At 41.1% G+C, this 18965-nt stretch overlaps 2 protein-coding genes across 3 annotated transcripts; both read right to left on the bottom strand.

Moving 5' to 3' along the window:
- Positions 1-3265: 3265 nt before the first annotated feature.
- Positions 3266-10152, bottom strand: LOC140065275 (chemerin-like receptor 1). Its single transcript, XM_072112872.1, has 4 exons — positions 10038-10152; positions 9183-9316; positions 5594-5676; positions 3266-4229 (listed from the first exon to the last, which is right to left on the bottom strand). The coding sequence occupies exons 1-4, from the start codon at positions 10150-10152 to the stop codon at positions 3287-3289; spliced, it is 1275 nt and encodes a 424-aa protein (XP_071968973.1). The 3' UTR covers positions 3266-3286.
- A 1705-nt stretch (positions 10153-11857) lies between these two features.
- LOC140065346 (C3a anaphylatoxin chemotactic receptor-like) lies at positions 11858-18744 on the bottom strand. 2 transcript variants are annotated; one of them, XM_072112936.1, is made up of 3 exons: positions 18636-18744; positions 18115-18183; positions 11858-13764 (listed from the first exon to the last, which is right to left on the bottom strand). In XM_072112936.1, exons 2-3 carry the CDS (start codon positions 18168-18170, stop codon positions 12765-12767), a joined length of 1056 nt encoding a protein of 351 aa, XP_071969037.1. In that variant the 5' UTR covers positions 18171-18183; positions 18636-18744; the 3' UTR covers positions 11858-12764. The 2 variants fall into 2 exon arrangements, with proteins under 2 accessions (XP_071969037.1, XP_071969038.1); XM_072112937.1 differs by lacking the exon at positions 18636-18744 and adding an exon at positions 18545-18615.
- Between the last annotated feature and the right edge of the window lie 221 nt (positions 18745-18965).

Below are 18965 nucleotides of genomic sequence, written 5' to 3'. Positions count from 1 at the left end.
CACAAAGGCCACATCCCTGCACCATATTTCCTGCTTTCCTCATTATGACACACCTGCACTTTGAACTGAGGAGAGTAGGGGTATACAGTGATCGTCACCGCAACACAGTACCGTATAAGGCTATAGAAGGCAACACAGTACCGTATAAGGATATAGAAGGCAACGCGGTACCGTATAAGGATATAGAAGGCAACGCAGTACCGTATAAGGATAGAGAAGGCAACACAGTACCGTATAAGGATATAGAAGGCATTGCAGTACCGTTTAAAGATATAGAAGGCAACACAGTACCGTATAAGGCTATAGAAGGCAATGCAGTACCGTTTAAATATATAGAAGGCAACGCAGTACAGTATAAGGATATAGAAGGCAACGCAGTACCGTACAAGGATATAGAAGGCAACGCAGTACCGTTTAAATATATAGAAGGCAACGCAGTACAGTATAAGGATATAGAAGGCAACGTAGTACCGTTTAAACATATAGAAGGCAACGCAGTACAGTATACGGATATAGAAGGCAACGCAGTACAGTATAAGGATATAGAAGGCAACGCAGTACCGTGTAACGATATAGAAGGCAATGCGGTACCGTTTAAGGATATAGAAGGCAACACAGTACCGTATAAGGATATAGAAGTCAACGCAGTACCGTATAAGGATATAGAAGGCAACGCAGTACCGTATAAGGATATAGAAGGCAACGCAGTACTGTATAAGGATATAGAAGGCAACGCAGTACCGTATAAGGATATATAAGGCAATGCAGTACCGTATAAGGATATAGAAGGCAATGCAGTACCGTATAAGGATATAGAAGGCAACGCAGTACCGTATAAGGATATAGAAGGCAATGCAGTACCGTATAAGGATATACGGTAACAAGTATTGTTACTGAAGTAGTTGATGAGGATAACGGATGAGTATTTTATAAGTATATAGATGAAATTTGTAGTATTACTTACCAAGCAAATTATGGTTCAATGAGGATATAGGATATAACACTGGGACACAAATTACATCACTAGGATATTGGAGTTGAGTTATATCCAACACCTATAGAATGTACCTACAGATCATCTCTGCCACCCGGGAATCATATGCCTCATCTTGAGTTTTCCACTCTAACAATGGCGTCTATGAGTCCCCAAAACAGGAGACAGTGACCCCTGATCGAGGCAGATGTCTGCGACTGAGCTTTAATGGATCTGAAACTACAGGAACATCAAAAGACCCACCCGGGCTCTGCACCATCTGCTGTCTGCAGAAAGTGGGCGGCCAGGATAGGGTTAAAGAACTGAGGAAAGAATTCCTGGTAGTTGTTATACTAAGTGCATAGAATTATCACAGGACACAATCATTTCTATTTAGTATTTATTTAGTCATTAATGCAACATCCTCTGCAAGTAATATAAAAAACAATATAAAATGAAAAATCTGATTATTTTTAGTGCAAACAAAAAAAACATAAAGTGGCAAATATTGATAGCAATGATAAACAGAGAAAAACATGAAATTTGTTACAATGTTACTTTTATTCTTTGTTCACTTCTTTTTACAATGTTTTGACTGATTCATAATTTATTTCCTTTGGACAAAAATCTGACCATGGTTCCACAGGTACACGGCTTGTTATAACACACAGCTCTGTGATACAAATTAACTGTGCAACTGTGTGACCGGCAGTTCTACCATCACCATAGACAGGGGGCATCCTCTACACCTAGAGGAGAGGAGGTTCTACCATCACCATAGACAGGGGCATCCTCTACACCTAGAGGAGAGGAGGTTCTACCATCACCATAAGCAAGGGGCATCTTCTAAGCTTAAAGGAGATGGGGTTCTACCATCACTTTAGACAGGGGGCATCCTCTACACCTAGAGGAGAGGTGGTTCTACCATCACCATAGACAGGGGGCATCCTCTACACCTAGAGGAGAGGTGGTTCTACCATCACCATAGACAGGGGGCATCCTCTACACCTAGAGGAGAGGTGGTTCTACCATCACCATAGACAGGGGGCATCCTCTACACCTAGAGTAGAGGAGATTCTACCATCATCATAGACAGGGGCATCCTCTACACCTAGAGGAGTGGAGGTTCTACCATCACCATAGACAGAGGGCATCCTCTACACCTAGAGGAGAGGAGGTTCTACCATCACCATAGACAGAGGGCATCCTCTACACCTAGAGGAGAGGAGGTTCTACCATCTCCATAGACAGGGGGCATCCTCTAAACCTGGAGGAGAGGCAGTTATACCATCACCATAGACAGGGGGCATCCTCTACAGCTAAAAGAGAGGAGGATCTACCATCACCATAGACAGGGGGCATCCTCTACACCTAGAGGAGAGGAGGATCTACCATCACTATAGACAGGGGGCATCCTCTACAGCTAGAGGAGAGGAGGTTCTACCATCACCATAGACAGGGGGCTTCCTCTACACCTAGAGGAGAGGAGGTTCTACAATCACCATAGACAGGGGGCATCCTCTACACCTAGAGGAAAGGAGGTTCTACCATCACCATAGACAGGGGACATCCTCTACACCTAGAGGAGAGGAGGTTCCACCATCACCATAGACAGGGGGCATCCTCTACGCCTAGAGGAGAGGAGGTTCTACCATCAACATAGACAGGGGGCATCCTCTACACCTAGAGGAGAGGAGGTTCTACCATCACCATAGACAGGGGACATCCTCTACACCTAGAGGAGAGGAGGTTCTACCACCACCATAGACAGGGGGCATCCTCTACACCTAGAGGAGAGGAGGTTCTACCATCACCATAGACAGGGATTCTTTACTGTAGGAGCAGCGAGACTATGGAACTCTCAACCACTGGAGGTTTTTATGGTGGATACTTTGTATGTGGAGAGGCCTGGATGCCTTTCTTTACGACAAAATAATTTGAAAACATTTTTAATCTTTTGGGTTGAATAGACAAACCTGCGTCTTTTTACAAACTTATACACTATGATGCTATGAAAGGAAAATACTATCATTAGAGTCATCCTATGTATGTTGTGGCAACCACACATTTTATTTTATAAAAATGTATGGCTAATATGCGCATGTGGCACTAAGAACGAGGAAATTTATATAACTAGGCACATGCTTTATCTGCTTCTCAAAGATAACTGGTTGGTACATGAAGAGTATTTTTTAAAAAGTTAAATATTTTTCTTAAATTAGTAATACTGTGTCTAACAATATGTAAGTGCTACAGTTTCCCCACAAAAAATGAGATGAAGTTTAAATGTAGGCAGTTTTTACATATTGTAGGTTATGGAAGAGCATATGATTGATTTCTAGTGTAAGAACGTTCACAACTTCTTCTGAATGAATCAGTGGTCGGTTCACCAAAGGCTTTTTCAAGCCTAGACGGGATAGATTTTAAGAAACCATGTTTCAAATCTTGGCTCATGAAGACGTAGATGATTGGATTAATACAACTGTTAAGGCAAACCAAGGTGTTAATGATGGTATTTAAAGTGTGGAATTGAAGGTTATCTTCCCCATACATGGGTATTAGTGGCCAGATGTTATATGGAAAGCAGCAGATGAAGAAACACAATATAACAGCGGTGAGGATCCTGTAGGGTCTCTGAGATCTCTTGGATCTCCTTCTTTTTCTAAGTTTGAGGAAAATGGTGAAATAACTGGTGGAGATGATGAGGAAAGGGATCACAAACGTTACAACAAATCGGAGCGGCCGAGTGATGTGTTTTATCTTTCGTATATACACATAGTCACCATCATTCCTAGACCTTAGACACCATCGATTTGAATAAAACACCAAACCAGATGAAAAAAAACTCAACAGCCAAATAATTGCTGCGGTGATTCTCACTAGTCTACACGTTCTATGGGTTTTAGCCCACATTGCCCACGTGACCGATATCCAGCGGTCAATACTTATGGCCATCAGGAGAAGAACACTGGCGCTCAGGTTTGTATAGAACAAAAAAATGATTAATATACAAAAGATATCAAAATCTGCTATGTATGAGGATGACTTGTAAACAACCCTCTCTGCAATGTTCAGAGGTAGAGATAAACAACACAGGAAGTCGGCGATGGCCAGGTTGAGGAACCACACGGAAATGATTGTCTTCTTCATCCTGAATCCGGCAATCCAGATGACTAATCCATTCCCGATAGTTCCGATAACAAAAATGATGCTGTATAATGTAATGGACAACGTCTTAAAAATGTTCAAATAGGACCTTAGGAGAGATAATAGGGTAACAATTAGACTAACGATATCACATCTCAACATTGTACACTAAAGTGCGGTCAGATTGTGGTCCTACTTCCTGTCACTGAAACAAACTCCCAAAGCAAGAACTTCCATGGGTAACTGGGTCCTTTATAATATTTATTTTTCACTAAGATTTTTAATTACAATTTTAGTAGAGGTCATTTAATTATTATTATGAGGTTTTTTTTATTGTTAGTTTAACATGAGCCACACTATCAGCTACTGGTCACAGTTCTGAGGCCCAATGAAGACAACCGTATGCATTTATGGGTCTCGTTTTTTGCCACCGTAAACTGGATGTATCCGCAAAAAAATACGGTGGACCAGACGATCCTCTGATGGGACCCCCAAATTTATTTCCCCTGGTGGGCCTAAGGAAACCCAGTCCGACACTGGGCTTGCACCAACGGGACCAACGTGATCTGGTCTGTGCAAAAACAGGTCGTATGTGCTAGACACCATATATAGGCTGTTTATTTTGAAATCCCAAAGGCTTCTATGGAGAGACCCCCAAAACATTAAAAAAAATAGGACATGTTCTACGTTTGACGTTGCGGTCTGAAGACCAGTTCACGTTGCAGTGAGTAATATGCTGACCAGATACATAGCTGTGTTTCCACAAAAAAAAACCTTTCAATGGCCGTTTTACGTCTTTAAAAAATGGTCGTGTGCGCGATGCCTGGATGTGTGAATTAAACGATGCCAAGTATTTGAACCCTTAAATATTAGATAAGGGTTAGATTTATAATTTCAGTTATAAACATCGAGGCTTCAGTTATAAATAGAGGCTTCAATACTTTATAATAAAGAATAATGAATATTAACATACTGTCTATTGCCATCCAAAGTTGAATTGAGAGAGGTCCGGTTGTAAGCGGGTTCCATTGTGACTTTACACCTATGGAAACAGTAATAAAATGCAGTAATCCCAAAATAATATAAATCATCTTTAGAGGAAACCTACCACCACTGATCTACCTATCAAGGCGCATGCACAGAACTCCGGCTTCGCGGATGAGGGCGTGCAGCACCTTTTAGCTGCACGCCAAAGATGTCAGGGTAGGAGGATCAAAGAGGCTACTATGGCGTGGAGTAGCCACGCCGTGTAGCCTCAGCTCTGGCTACTTCACGCCCTAGTAGCCTATTTTGAAAATTAGCATATTAGGGAATTAAAAGTTATAAAAAGATTGCAGGGACATGAGGAGAGGCACCTTCCACACAATCTACCTTAATAGGTGGATCCGTGGTGGTAGGTTTCCTTTAAGTACTGTAATCAAGTCATGGGAGGAATGTGATCCCTAAAGGGTAAAGAGCATAAGTGGCATTCACCGACACACTGATTCTTTATCCTTTGTTGTGGGCAGACAGACAAGTGGTGGGTCACCAGTAACGCTCGGAGCCCTTTCTTTAGCCTGTGAAATCAAAAGGAAAAATTAGTAAAAAGACAATGGGGCAGATTTACTTACCCTGTCCATTCGTGATCCAGTGGCGGGTTCTCTGATGCTGATTTGTTTTCCGGCAAGGTGTCGCTGCTGCGCGGAAGTCCGCCCAGGTCCGCCGGAGTTCACCAAGCTAGTCTGGGTGCAGGTAAGTGCATGTCAAGCGACAAATTTTTTTTCAAAAATATGGCGGTTTTTACAAATCCGACTGGTTTTCCGACGGCCAGGCCCCCCAATTTCCGGTGCGTGCATGCCGGCGCAGATGCAAAAATTTTAATTTTCGGCCAACCTGACGTAAAAACGCGATTCGGGCCCTTAGTAAATGACCCCCAATATTGTACACAGAATCTCTGCAGACCATGCAAATTGTTAGGGTTTAGTTAAATATGATGACATGAGCAAGTTTTATTTATTTATTTTTTTTATTTGGTACCAATGTTGTAGCTTTCATTGCTACATCTGTAGTTTGGTAAAGTTTAGCAATGATTCTGCTCTTTCAAATTAAGAATTTCATCAAAAGTTCTTATGACTGATTGCTACAGAACCTGCAGCTCTCCACACTGCACTTCTAAAAATGTCACAGTCATCTATAGTATAGTGCTAACTGTGCTCCTAAATATTATATACCCCTCACATCGACCACATTGTGCTCCTCTAATAGTTCACAAACACAGCACCTTAGTAGCAGTTGGCCTCGGGTGGCAGCACAAACCTCCAATATTATAATCCACTACTGTATAGACCCTTAATAAAATGAAACTTCTAATGACACAACTCCCTAGTTCATTAATATATTTACAGCCTTCCGAAGTAAATGTCCATACAGCGCTCCCTGGAATGTGGCCTTTAATTAAATAAAATCTGTTGGAGGACTAAGGTGCCAGGATGACATCATCAACTGTGCATCTAGAGGTCTCCATGGTGTTTTACCCTCCTTATCAATTGGATATTGATCCTCAAGTTGCATGTACCATTAATTATATTTTGCCAGTACAGACCTGCCAATTGGTTTTGGCAGGTCCATACTTATGGTTGGCTCTAGGAAACTATGGAGTTCTATGGAGAACTATGGAGTTCTATGGAGAACTATGGAGTTCTATGGAGAACTATGGAGTTCTAGCTTGTGGACCCGATAGTGGTAATGTAATTTTACTCTATTCATTTTAAGAACACCACAGATACTAATATTTTCTGCATTACCTGCATTATTCCAACCAAATCTGCTAAGTAATCATGAGTGCACCTGTCAAAATTCGGGTTCAGCTGAAACCAAATTTCAAAATACTGACACCCACCAGTGACACCCACAGGTGTTAACTGTTTATATGCCACAGGCAAAGTCGTCAGGAGCATTTAAAATACTCTCGCCATAAACCCTGGCCAAACATGCCCAACAACATTGAGGGGTTTAGCGATTTAAAGGGAACCTGTCACCAAAAATTTAAATTTTAGCTGTTGACAGGTTCCAACAGCCTGTACTATGCTGAATTTAAAAAAAAAAAGGCCTTAATTAACATTATCAAGATCTGTGCCACCAGGCAGGAGCATCTTGTGTCTCAGTCTCCTCGAGCATTCTTCCTCTCATCCACACCATCCCACTTCCTCTCCTTCCTACTCAATGCACATGGTAGGAAGAGGGAAGGAGGGAGGAAAATGGATGAGTTTGGAGGAGACTGAGACACAGACACACACAGGCAGCAGCTGCTCCTCCTCCAGGACTTACCACATCCCGGGAGCCAGGTAATGTGAATTAATTTTTATAAACTACTGAAATGATTCAGAATGATGAAGAAGACATTTTTTAAACCAGCACAGGCTATTGGAACCTGTCACCAGCTAAAAATCACATTCCTGGTGACAGGTTCACTTTATATGCCACTGGTGACTTTTCAAGCGACATTTAAATACTTTACGCCGTGGGTGAAACCCAGATCTGTTTGTGAATTTATGGGTCTCAATCTTGGGAACCAAACTGGTACAAACCTGTGGTTCAGTTCCGCTCATCACTGCTAACATGTCAGAATTCTTTCTACGATTTATTGTCACAATATAATGGGTTCACCAACTATTGAATTCTCTTTAGTGTCTATATCCCAGCATGAAGAAGAATCAGAATTAAAACAAGAATTTTAGAAAGAGTATATTGGAAAATATCTTCAAGGATTTATATTCTGGAGTAAACTGAAAAAGAAGAAAGTCAGTGGCTCCAAGTTCCCCCGAAATCAGGCAGCAGGGAGCCTTCCGAGAAACCAATGGCACGCGATTTCCCCGACGGCGCCCTGCAGGTAACAGGTTCAAGAGGTCAACTGTCTGGGCGCACGTAGAGCTGTAGAGGATGCAGTAATCCAAATGAAGAAAACGACACTCATCGACGTAGAGGTCAATCGGCGCTTTATTGAAAGAATGCCAACAGTGCAGGAAAGATGCGCGCCACGGCTAGGCGAAGGGTCGTTTCACGCAACAAGTGCTTTCTCAAGCCCAAGACTTCAAGCCTAGCCATGGCACGCATCTTTTGGTGAGTGGCGTTTCCTGCATTTATATATGCAGGAGGCTTTATGAAGCATTTAATGTTACAGGGCGAAATTACTCCCCAGATAAGGCTCGAAATCCTGGAATATGGATCCAAAAGTTACCATGTTATCTGTACATTGTATAATGTATAATGTGCCCCACTGGAAAATAATCTAAAGATAGAATAATATTAAAATGAAACAAGTAAAAAAGTATTTAATGAAACATTTTTTACTATCACTTTTGTATTATATATTTTATCATTTTATTTTTTATTATTTTTAATTTTTGTATCACAAGTTCTAGATTTTACTGAATAAATGATCACTTTTTTATTACATATTTAATTATCTTTTTATTTTTTATTATTTTTACATTTCCTATCCTAAGCTCTAGATTTTCCTAAATAAGCTATCACTTTTTTATAAAAATTTTTATTATCATTTTATTTTTTATTATTTTTAGCTCTAGATTTTACAGAAAAAAAACTAACTAGTCTGTCATATGAAACTGCCCACTAGTTCCACTTTGTTCCATTAAGTATCTGCCACTCTTTTTGCTCTTTGTGACATCGGGTTCCCTGTCTTTTGTGACGTGCACAATCAATTGGATGTACAGTTATATTGATGACAGGTCTAATATTCAATTATTTTTTTGGACACAACCAAACACATTTTTTCCAGTGAGCTCCGTTCTCTTCACTGACCCGTTCATTTTCAATAGATAGTTCAGTTTCCTGAAAATGGGTTAAATTCCTGATCTACTAAGAAAAACAGAATAAAACATGTTCTATTTTTACGCAACGCTCTAACTTCCCACAGCGCTAAATGCCGAAAGATAGGCATAGATAGAAATACAATATATAAGATATTATAAAGAGAAGAATACATGAATATAAGATCAGTATTCAAAGACACAGAATTCTAATTTATATAAAACCAATGATTGTCCTTACTTTATGCGTTTACCTTGTTTCCTTTGTTCTCCTCCGGGATCTCCTTCATTTGGTCAATGAGCGCAGGAGATATGTTATCATTCTCCAGGACTTGGCTGTTCTCTATATACTGTATGATTCTCTGATCCGTTCCAGCCGGCGCCTCTACTAAGTGCAGATAATTATGAAAACAGAATAATTGTTTATATTTATAATTTATTCAGCATTGCTAAAATATTTTTCTCTGCATGCTGCATTTTATTGACCACATGGGCGCTGCAGGAGATCTACGACAGATTCTGAGGCCCAGGTCTTATGTTACTGGATGTGGAAAGTTTTCCTGGTGTCGATACCTGAAATTCCTGAGTTCAATGTTGAATAATGTTATAAGAAAACCATCTACTCCTTATAACTATATAAATGGTCTGTACCAAAATCCACCATGAAGATGATCAGCATCCAAAGCCACCATGAAGATAATCAGCATCCAAAGACACCATGAAGATGATCAGTATCCAAAGCCACCATTAAGATAACCAGCATCCAAAGCCACCATGAAGATGATCAGCCACCAAAGCCACCATGAAGATGATCAGCATCCAAAGCCGACATGAAGATGATCAGCATCCAAACCCACCATAAAGATGATCAGCATCCAAACCCACCATAAAGATGATCAGCATCCAAACCCACCATAAAGATGATCAGCATCCAAAGCCGACATGAAGATGATCAGCATCCAAAGCCACCATGAAGATGATCAGCATCCAAAGCCGACATGAAGATGATCAGCATCCAAAGCCACCATAAAGATGATTAGCATCCAAAGCCACCATGAAGATGATCAGCATCCAAAGCCCCCATAAAGATGTTCAGCATCCAAAGCCACCATGAAGATGATCAGCATCCAAAGCCACCATGAAGATGATCGGCATCCAAAGCCACCATGAAGATGATCGACATCCAAAGACACCATGAAGATGATCAGCATCCAAAGCCACCATGTTGATGTTCAGCATCCAAAGCCACCATGAAGATGATCAGCACCCAAAGCCACCATGAAGATGATCAGCATCCAAAGCCACCATAAAGATGTTCAGCATCCAAAGCCGCCATGAAGATAATCAGCATCCAAAGCTGCCATGAAGATGATCATCAGTGAGCAGCTGCAGGTGTGGGCACCTATGGGCCCAGTTGCGCTTGCATTCCCTGCATCAAGCCTCCACCAGAAGACTTCTATCCTGGACTTGCTGGAGCTCTGTAAACCAACCAGAGGGTCAGCCGTCCAGGCTGCAAATGCCCGTTTTCTTCCCTTGGTCACTGAAAGGAACATTATGCCTTAGCAGTTGGTTGCGGGATAAGGATTATGATGTCTCGTGAGATTGCGGATATGTTTACCATCTTTTATGGTCTTATTATGTTTGTTTTATATTTCATGTTTAATGTAATTTTCTGATTTCCAGTTTATCTTCATCTACAATCTCGATAACCAGCAAATCGATTGTTCTGCTGGGAAATGTGACACGCCTTCCCCAAAGTAAAGTATAAAGAGATGGTCATTCTGTGTATAAAGCAGCATCACTTGGGCACCAGGAAATATCTGATGTCTTTTGGGGATTTTAACCAACAGAAATAAGAATACCAAGGCCCAATTGGCACCGGACATGTACAAGTAAGCACAGAGGCACCTTCTCATCCATCATCGCCTCAGCCACTTGGGTGGATGTAACAAGCTGTTCTATGAGAAATACCTGTCCTAACCCGTTTCATGTGTCGGCTTATATAGTGCACACAGATTACGCAGCGCTCCACAGAAATTGACAAATTAGTCCTAGTCCCCGTGGGTCTCACAATCTAATCAACTTACCAGTATGTTTTGGAGTGTGGAAGGAAACCAAAGGACCTGGAAGAAACTCACCGAACATGGAGGGTTTCTAACCACAATACAAACTATTTGCAGATGATGACCTGGGCTGGATTTGAACCCAGGACTCCAGTGCTGCCAGGCTGTAGTGCTAAACACCGAGCCACCGTGCTGCCCAGTTATCCTATTGACATAAAATAAGGTGCCTCCTCAAAGGGGTACAGCATATGACAGGTATCACATATCAGCTGCCAATGGTTAGCAGTAATTTATGGCGCTGTGCCAACGGCGGGTAGTAAAGAGGACATTGGCCCCACTTTATCAAACTGGCTCCTCTAGTTTTCTGCTATGGTTTGTAAACAGATTCATGTGCAAACTGCTTGCACTTTTATGAAGTTTTTGTACCAGTTTTGTGTAGAGTCTGCACTGTATGCACTGAGACACAAAACTGTGAGCCTGAATGGTACAATCTGGCATGGATTCGCACTGGACACCACATTTATGCCGGCAGTCTCAACATAATTATGGCGTAAACCCTTTAAACTGAATGTGTGCACCCAGATTAAGCATATTGGGTGCATGGAGATTACTTAAGACTGTGCAAGGGTCTTTAATAATCTGGCACACTTTGCACATTAGTCAGGTAAAATGCACAGAGAGCAGTTTGCTTCAGTATTGATAAATTTGGGCCATTGAAGGCATTCTATTGGTATTTAGCTGGGTAGCGGGTGTGACCTATCCGAAGACAGTAGCCCCCCCCCCCCCCAGTGGCTGTTAGTCCAGAGGCCCCCCAGTAGCAGTGATGGAAACACACATACACTCTCTCGGTGCTGAAAAATAGCCTTTTTAATGATAATAAGATATGTGATGGACAAAATCAGATCAAACTGAACTTTTGTAAAAATTATTAGTGATTTTGAATTTTCTTTACATTGAAGTCAACTGGGGACCTTTATAATAAGTATTTTATGATATGCAGGCACACAGTGCACCAGGGTATAATCCAATCCCCGACCCCACCACCTGCCGGATCTAACTGGATGCTCTGGCCTCTGTTCTGCAGGTAGTTCTATGTCAGGGCCAGCCTGGCTTGTGCAGGCTTTGGGTAGTGTGGAGGCCCACTGGACACCCCCTCATATACCACCATTTACTCCACTGTTCATGTACAGACTATAGCACAATTCTATGTTAGGTGTAGAACTGCCCCACCAGGTTACAGTGGGCACAAAAAGTATTTACATTCCTTTAAATTTTTCACTCTTTAATTGCAAGCAATTAGTAAGATCAGAAAAATAAGTTTTTTCACATTATTATCCACTCTGCCTCCATCTTGTGACAATAATTATGTTGTAACCTTGGCAAGATTTGAGCCTTGCCACAATTTTGTCTCTGAGCTCCTTGGGCAGTTCCTTAGACCTTATGATTCTCAAGTGATCTGACATGCACTGTGAGATGTGAGTTCTTATATAGTGTCACAGTGAAGGATCTGAAAACTTATGACCTTAAGTTTTTCTTGTTTTTGCAAAAATATCTACATCTTTTTTCTAACAAGATAGGGGCAGAGTTCATAGTAATGAGCAAAAAAGAATTTCTTCTGATCTGACCAATTGGCTGCAATGAAACAAACAGTGAAAAATTTAGAGGGGTCTGAATACTTTCTATATCCACTGTATATATAGAGGTCTCCGCTCACACAACTCGTATCATGTATCGTTGTATCATGTCTATAGTAGCGCAGCAGTAAGGAAGTGGTTAAACATTTTTAGTAGGGTCAGGTTCATGATCATACTGTTTTTTGCAGGGGTCATCAGGATGTTCACTAAAGGCTCCTTCACGCCTAAAGGGGATGGATCTGAGGAAACTGTGTTTAAAATCTTGACCCATGAAAACATAAATGATTGGGTTGACACAACTGTTAAGGCAAGCCAGAATAATAACAATAGTATTAACTTTATAGAATTCCAGGACATCATTATAATCATAAATGGGTGTTAGTGGGCAGATGTAATATGGAGCCCAGCAGATAACAAAACACAATATAACAGCGGTGATGATCCTGTAGGATCTCTGAGATCTCTGGGGTCTCTTACTTTTTCTAATTTTGAGGAAAATGGAGACATAACTGGTGACGATGATGAGGAAAGGGATCACAAACATCACAACTAACCTGATCAGATGAATGGTCTGTTTTGTATCAACAAAATATAAAACATTTTTACTATAGAATAAACACCATTCATCAACTGGGAGTGAATAGAATTCGTGTAAGGAGTATAATAAACAAGTTAAAAGCAAACTCAGCCCCCAGATAATTCCTGCAGTGATTCTCACTACTTTCTGTGTTCTATGAAATTTTGCCCAAAATGGCCACATGACCGATACCCAACGATCAACACTCATGGCCGTCAGGAGGAGGACACTGGCACTCATGTTTAGATGGAACAGAATAACAATTAATATGCAAATTATATCTCTTAAGTTTGAAAAATAAAACGCCCACTGTACAATTTGCAGAGAAGTAGAAGTGCAGCACAGGAAGTCGGCGATGGCCAAGTTGAGGAACCACACGGCACTGATTGTCTTCTTCATCCTGAATCCGGCAATCCAGATGACTAATCCATTCCCGATAATCCCGAGAATGAAGATGATGCTGTATAATGTAATTGACATCCTCTGTAAAATATCTCCATCGTCAAGACCATAATCTGTATCGTTCATCTCGTAGTCACCAGATAAGCTGTTATAAGTGGATCTTCAAAAATGAGACAGGGAAGAAGTTAGGATCGTAAGAACTTCCTACATATATATCTTCCCCTACCTTTCCTCTTGACTGGACATGTCCAGATTTTATTCATGAGATTAACATCTGCCCAATGCCCACAGCGCTGTGCCATGCTGAAAATCCTGAAAACTAGCAAAGATGGGGCATAATAAATTCCCCCCAATATGGCACCCAATCCCCCTTTCATGACTAGTTTGGGCACATGGTCTACCACGATCATGATGGGGCGATGGGTTCCAAGAGTGGTGTGGAAATCCCAGATAAATATGGTATATTTTTGGCAAGATTTGGACAGATACATTTTTTAATGAGACGACCCATGTTGGTTTTGGCGTCTCGGTGTTTAACTCCACCAAAAACCACAACATTTTTTAATTTCCTAATATTTTTGTTTGTTTTCTATTAAATAAAATTGACTTTGTACTTGCAACATTTAATATTTTGGGCTACACATTAGGCGGCTGGAAAAAAAATTCTAACTTTTTTTTCCAGACTTGGTTTTTAGGGCTATGATACTTAGGGTTTTAATACTCCAGTGAATAGAGCTCTTTAAAGTCAATTTTTTTTGCAATGTTTTCATTGATACCAATTTGATATGTGACCCATGTAATATGCAAATTAGGTGAGAAGAGTCATATTTGTGTTACTTTTGAAGGAGATTTCTATAGGTAAATGGGGAGATTTAATATAAATAAGGGAATTTTAGAAAGGACATATCCTTTTCAAGGACATTCCCCTACCTGATGGGGTAAGTACTTTAATGGAGTAACACCTGGTGACCGGTTCCCTTTAATGTACTTTTGTCTTAATTTGTTCTTATCTGCAATGATTGGTGATGGAGTGGACCATATCCTGATGGTAGACTTCTATAATGTACCTACTCATAACAATTGCTTCTTTCTGATAGTTCGGAGGCGCTCAGGCTTACAACACCTCAGGGGCTGATAATTTATGCACACCTTCATTATTGTTAATATGGCCTGGTCCCGCCTTCTGATAATTCACACCGCCGACTGACATCACCACCAGTCTGATTGATCAAAACGTGGATCCCAGCTGTATTGACAATATTGGGGCCGTGCATAAATTATCAGCCCAGGAGGCACTCAGGTGTCGTAAGCCTGAACGCCTCCAACTCATTAGCATATCAGAAAGAAGCCATCGTAATGGGTACATTATAGAAGTCTTCCATCAGTATATCTGATAGTAGATGTTTACACTACAGATGACGCCAAAATGGTGGCAATTTTCCGGCGGCAAACACCTGCCTTTAACAGCAGAGATTGGGAGGCGGTGAGGTTAAGCCAAAACCTGACACAAACTATTAAAGGAAATCTGGTACACATATTAAACTACAAATACTAACCTACTTTAATCTTGATGTTGATCCTGGTGCCCTTTTCTAAGCCGGGATGACCTAAAAAGTAAACTAATAATTAGCAGACCAGAGCCTCCTGTGTGACGCCACCTCCCTCTCCAACATGGGAGAAGGAGGCATGAATTCAAGGCTATGGCAGAACGTCACCTCCCTCTCCCAGCATGGCAAGGGCATGCATAATTAGCAGCCCGAAGCATTGGATATCTCGTCCCAGAGCTCTGGCCTGCTAATTCTCTAAGTGATCCTGGCATGTTAAGCTTTGAGAAGGACACCGCCAAGATCAACATCAAGAGGAGTGTTGTAGGTAAGTATTTGTAGTTTAATATGTCTACCAGCTAGTGGTAGATTTCCATTAATGAAGATAGGTGTCCGGTCCAGGGGACTGAAACCCGCAACGTTTGGAACGAACCCGACCTTTGCAGTTCGGGTCTGCTCAACACCACCTATGATACTATGATTATTAGGTGGAGAATTTGTACAAGGTAAAGCTCTTATGTCCTTCTGTATAAAGAGGCAATTTACAGTTATGTTTTGATTCATTATTTTGATCTTAATCCATTAACCGCTTAATGATGGAGGACTAGTATGCTCGTCCTAATAAGCGTAGGCATAGTGCATCAGGACAAACATACTCATCATGGTGATCGTGCTGGGACTGTGAATGCTTAAATTTATTTACAAAACTGCCAAAGGCAGACAAAAACTTCCCATATCCGGACAAAATGATGTTATAAAACTTCACTTTTATTTGTCAAAAAATCCTTAAAAGAGGGTGGTTTCACCATCAAGTGCTCAGAAAGGAAATAGACTTAAAAACACAGTGGGGCAGATTTACTTACTTATTCTCTGCGGTGGATTCGGGTCTGGCCGGGATTCACTAAGGCAGTTCCTCCACCGTCCACCAGGTGGCGCTGCTGCGCTGAAGAGCATCGGAACGCACTGGAATACACCGAGGTCGGCTGAGTGAAGGTAAGCGCAAGCTCCGCGACACATTTTCCGTTTTTAAATGCGGCGGTTTTTCCGATTACGTCGGGTTTTCGTTCGGCCACGCCCCCCGATTTCTGTCGCGCGCATGCCGGCGCCGATGCGCCACAATCCAATCGTGTGCGCCAAAATCCCGGAGCAATTCAGGGGAAATCGGCGTAAATCGGAAATATTCGGGTAACACGTCGGGAAAACGCGAATCAGGCCCTTAGTAAATGACCCCCAGTGTGTGACATTACTGCCGAACCTAATCAGCTAGCTTATATACTTTGGTAGTCACAGTCACTATTGCTCAGGGTGATTAGAAATAGATCGCCAGGGGACAAATGTATATAGTATTTGTAGTATATAGGGAGTAGAGATGTCAATCAGCGATTATATTTATCGCATGTAGGTCACATTCCATAACCCTCACTGGGAGTAACCAGTCACGTAAATTGATGTGCAAGCACCGATGTTATTGCTATGGAAGGTCTCTGGGCTTATCTGCCCTATAGGAGGCTGCCACCATGGTCCCCAGTACGGGGACACTATGGTGGTGCAACAGCTATAGAAATGAGACTCTGATTCTATCTTGCCTTAGAACTATACAGCAGTCCTTACGTATACAGTGAACTCGATATAGGGTGATCTAGACAATAATATCCAGGGTGAGACAGCTATCAGTTAGTCTAAATATAGGGCTTGGATAGCAAGATAGAAACATCTATTACAGGGCTCCAGGAGGTCTGAACAAGACCTCTGTGTCTGCAGTGTATGGTGGTCTATTAGGCCAAGTCCAGGACTGGGTCTAATGTGTAAACTGTCAGTCAAACATTAACAGATACAATACACTATGGTGCAGAAGTCCTGCGATGTACTGTATAAGGGATCAAGGTATCACCAGTGTAACTCCCCTTGTGGGACAATTAAAAAAAATCAAAATAAAGTTTTTGAAAAAAAAAAACAAGAAAAAACAAAAAACATGCCAAAAATCGCCTTTTTCCACATAGAGATAAAAAAAAAATAATTAAAACAACTGCCCCACTTCCGTTGCTTAACAGGTATTTTGTTAATTTTAAATTACAATTTTAATGCTTCCTACCAATCAAAAAATGTGTTAATAAAAATTGACCAAAATAGTGCCGATAAAGCCATTGGGGGTCAGTTACTAAGGGCCCGATTCGCGTTTTTCCGTCGTGTTACCCGAATATTTCCAATTTGCGGCAATTTTCCCTGTATTGTCCCGGGATTTTGACGCCCGCGTTCGGATTGTGCCGCATCGGCGCCGGCATGCACGCCACGGAAATCGGGGTGCGTGGCCGAACGAAAACCCGACGGATTCGGAAAAACCGCTGCATTTAAAAAACAGAAATGTGTTGCGGAGCTTGCACTTACCTTCATCCAGGAAAAGGCCGGTGAACTTGAGTGCGTTCCGATGCTCTTCAGCGCAGCAGCGCCACCTGGTGGACGGTGGAGGAACTGCCTTAGTGAATCCCGGCCGGACCCAAATCCACCGCAGAGAACGCGCCGCTGGATCGCGAATGCACCGGGTAAGTAAATCTGCCCCAATATCTTACCCCACAAAAAAACCCTAAAAGGTTATGTTTCATTAAGGAATTTAAAAAAAAAAGGGTATTTTTTGCTAAAGTAGTCAAAAATAATGAAACCTGTACACGTACAAGCGGTGGAATGCCTGTTTTTTTTTCTCCTCCGACACAGTGAAGAGTTAATACATTTTTGTCATTATGCTTTTTTTTTACACTCATAGTACACCTTCTGGAAAGTAGAACTTTTACCACATAATACAAGACCCCAGGTGCCCATGTCAAAAAAAAAAAAAAAAATCGAAAAGTTCTATCTGTTCGGAGTTAAGCAAGGAAAAACTAAAAAAAAAAGTGCCCTGTCCTGAAGGTCATTTTAGGTCATTTTAGGTTGTGTCATTAAGGTGTTAAGCAGAATAAGAAATAAGAACATACGGGTCGTCATATTCCAGCGAGGTAACATTCGGATTCTGATAATCTGCTGCATCCATCCTGAATGTTTACCTGAAAGAAAAATAAATAAATCATAACTATCGATTTATCTATGTATTTATTAAATACTTATCATTTATTTATATCCATTGTATCTATTTGTTTATGTATCAATTAACCACATCTATAAAAAACTAATTATCTAAATATTTAATGGAACCTGTCAATTGGAGGTCATTATTATTATTATTATTATTATTATTATTATTATTGTTATTATTATTATTTTTATAGTTATTATTGTTATTATCATTAATTATTCTTATTAATCTTTATGAATTATGATCATAATTATGTTACTGTTCTTTAAAAATCTAGTTACTGTTTTTTATCATTATTATTTAGTGCTATAGCAATGACCGCCCCCTATTACTCTGCGATATGGAATATTCTGCCGCTGTAGGAGGTGGAGGAGTCCTCGCATCCTACAGTAAGTGTCTCCCATCGTCTTGTACGATACTCACCCAACGTCTACACAATCCTTTGTGTTCTTGATTCTAGTGACCAAATCTTTATCATCTCCGCCCACTTCTCCTTTCCGTTATTTCCTTCTTCTAGGTGTGGATATCGGCGTTGCTACACACAGTGGTTTATCATATCTCTCTGTATATCAAACACAACAAAACCAGTGAATATATGCAGTACAGGCGGTCCCATACTGAAGGACACGCGACTTACAGACGACCTCTAGTTACAGACGGACCCCTCTGCCCCCTGTGACCACTGGTGACCTCTCTGGATGTTACTATAGACCCAGGCTGCAATGATCCCTTATGTTAGAGAAAATTCTGATT

This window comes from Engystomops pustulosus, chromosome 6 (assembly GCF_040894005.1).
Source record: "Engystomops pustulosus chromosome 6, aEngPut4.maternal, whole genome shotgun sequence".
Classification (NCBI taxonomy): domain Eukaryota; kingdom Metazoa; phylum Chordata; class Amphibia; order Anura; family Leptodactylidae; genus Engystomops; species Engystomops pustulosus.
Note: the sequence above shows the minus strand (reverse complement) of the source record. Positions and strands in the feature narration are given on the sequence as shown.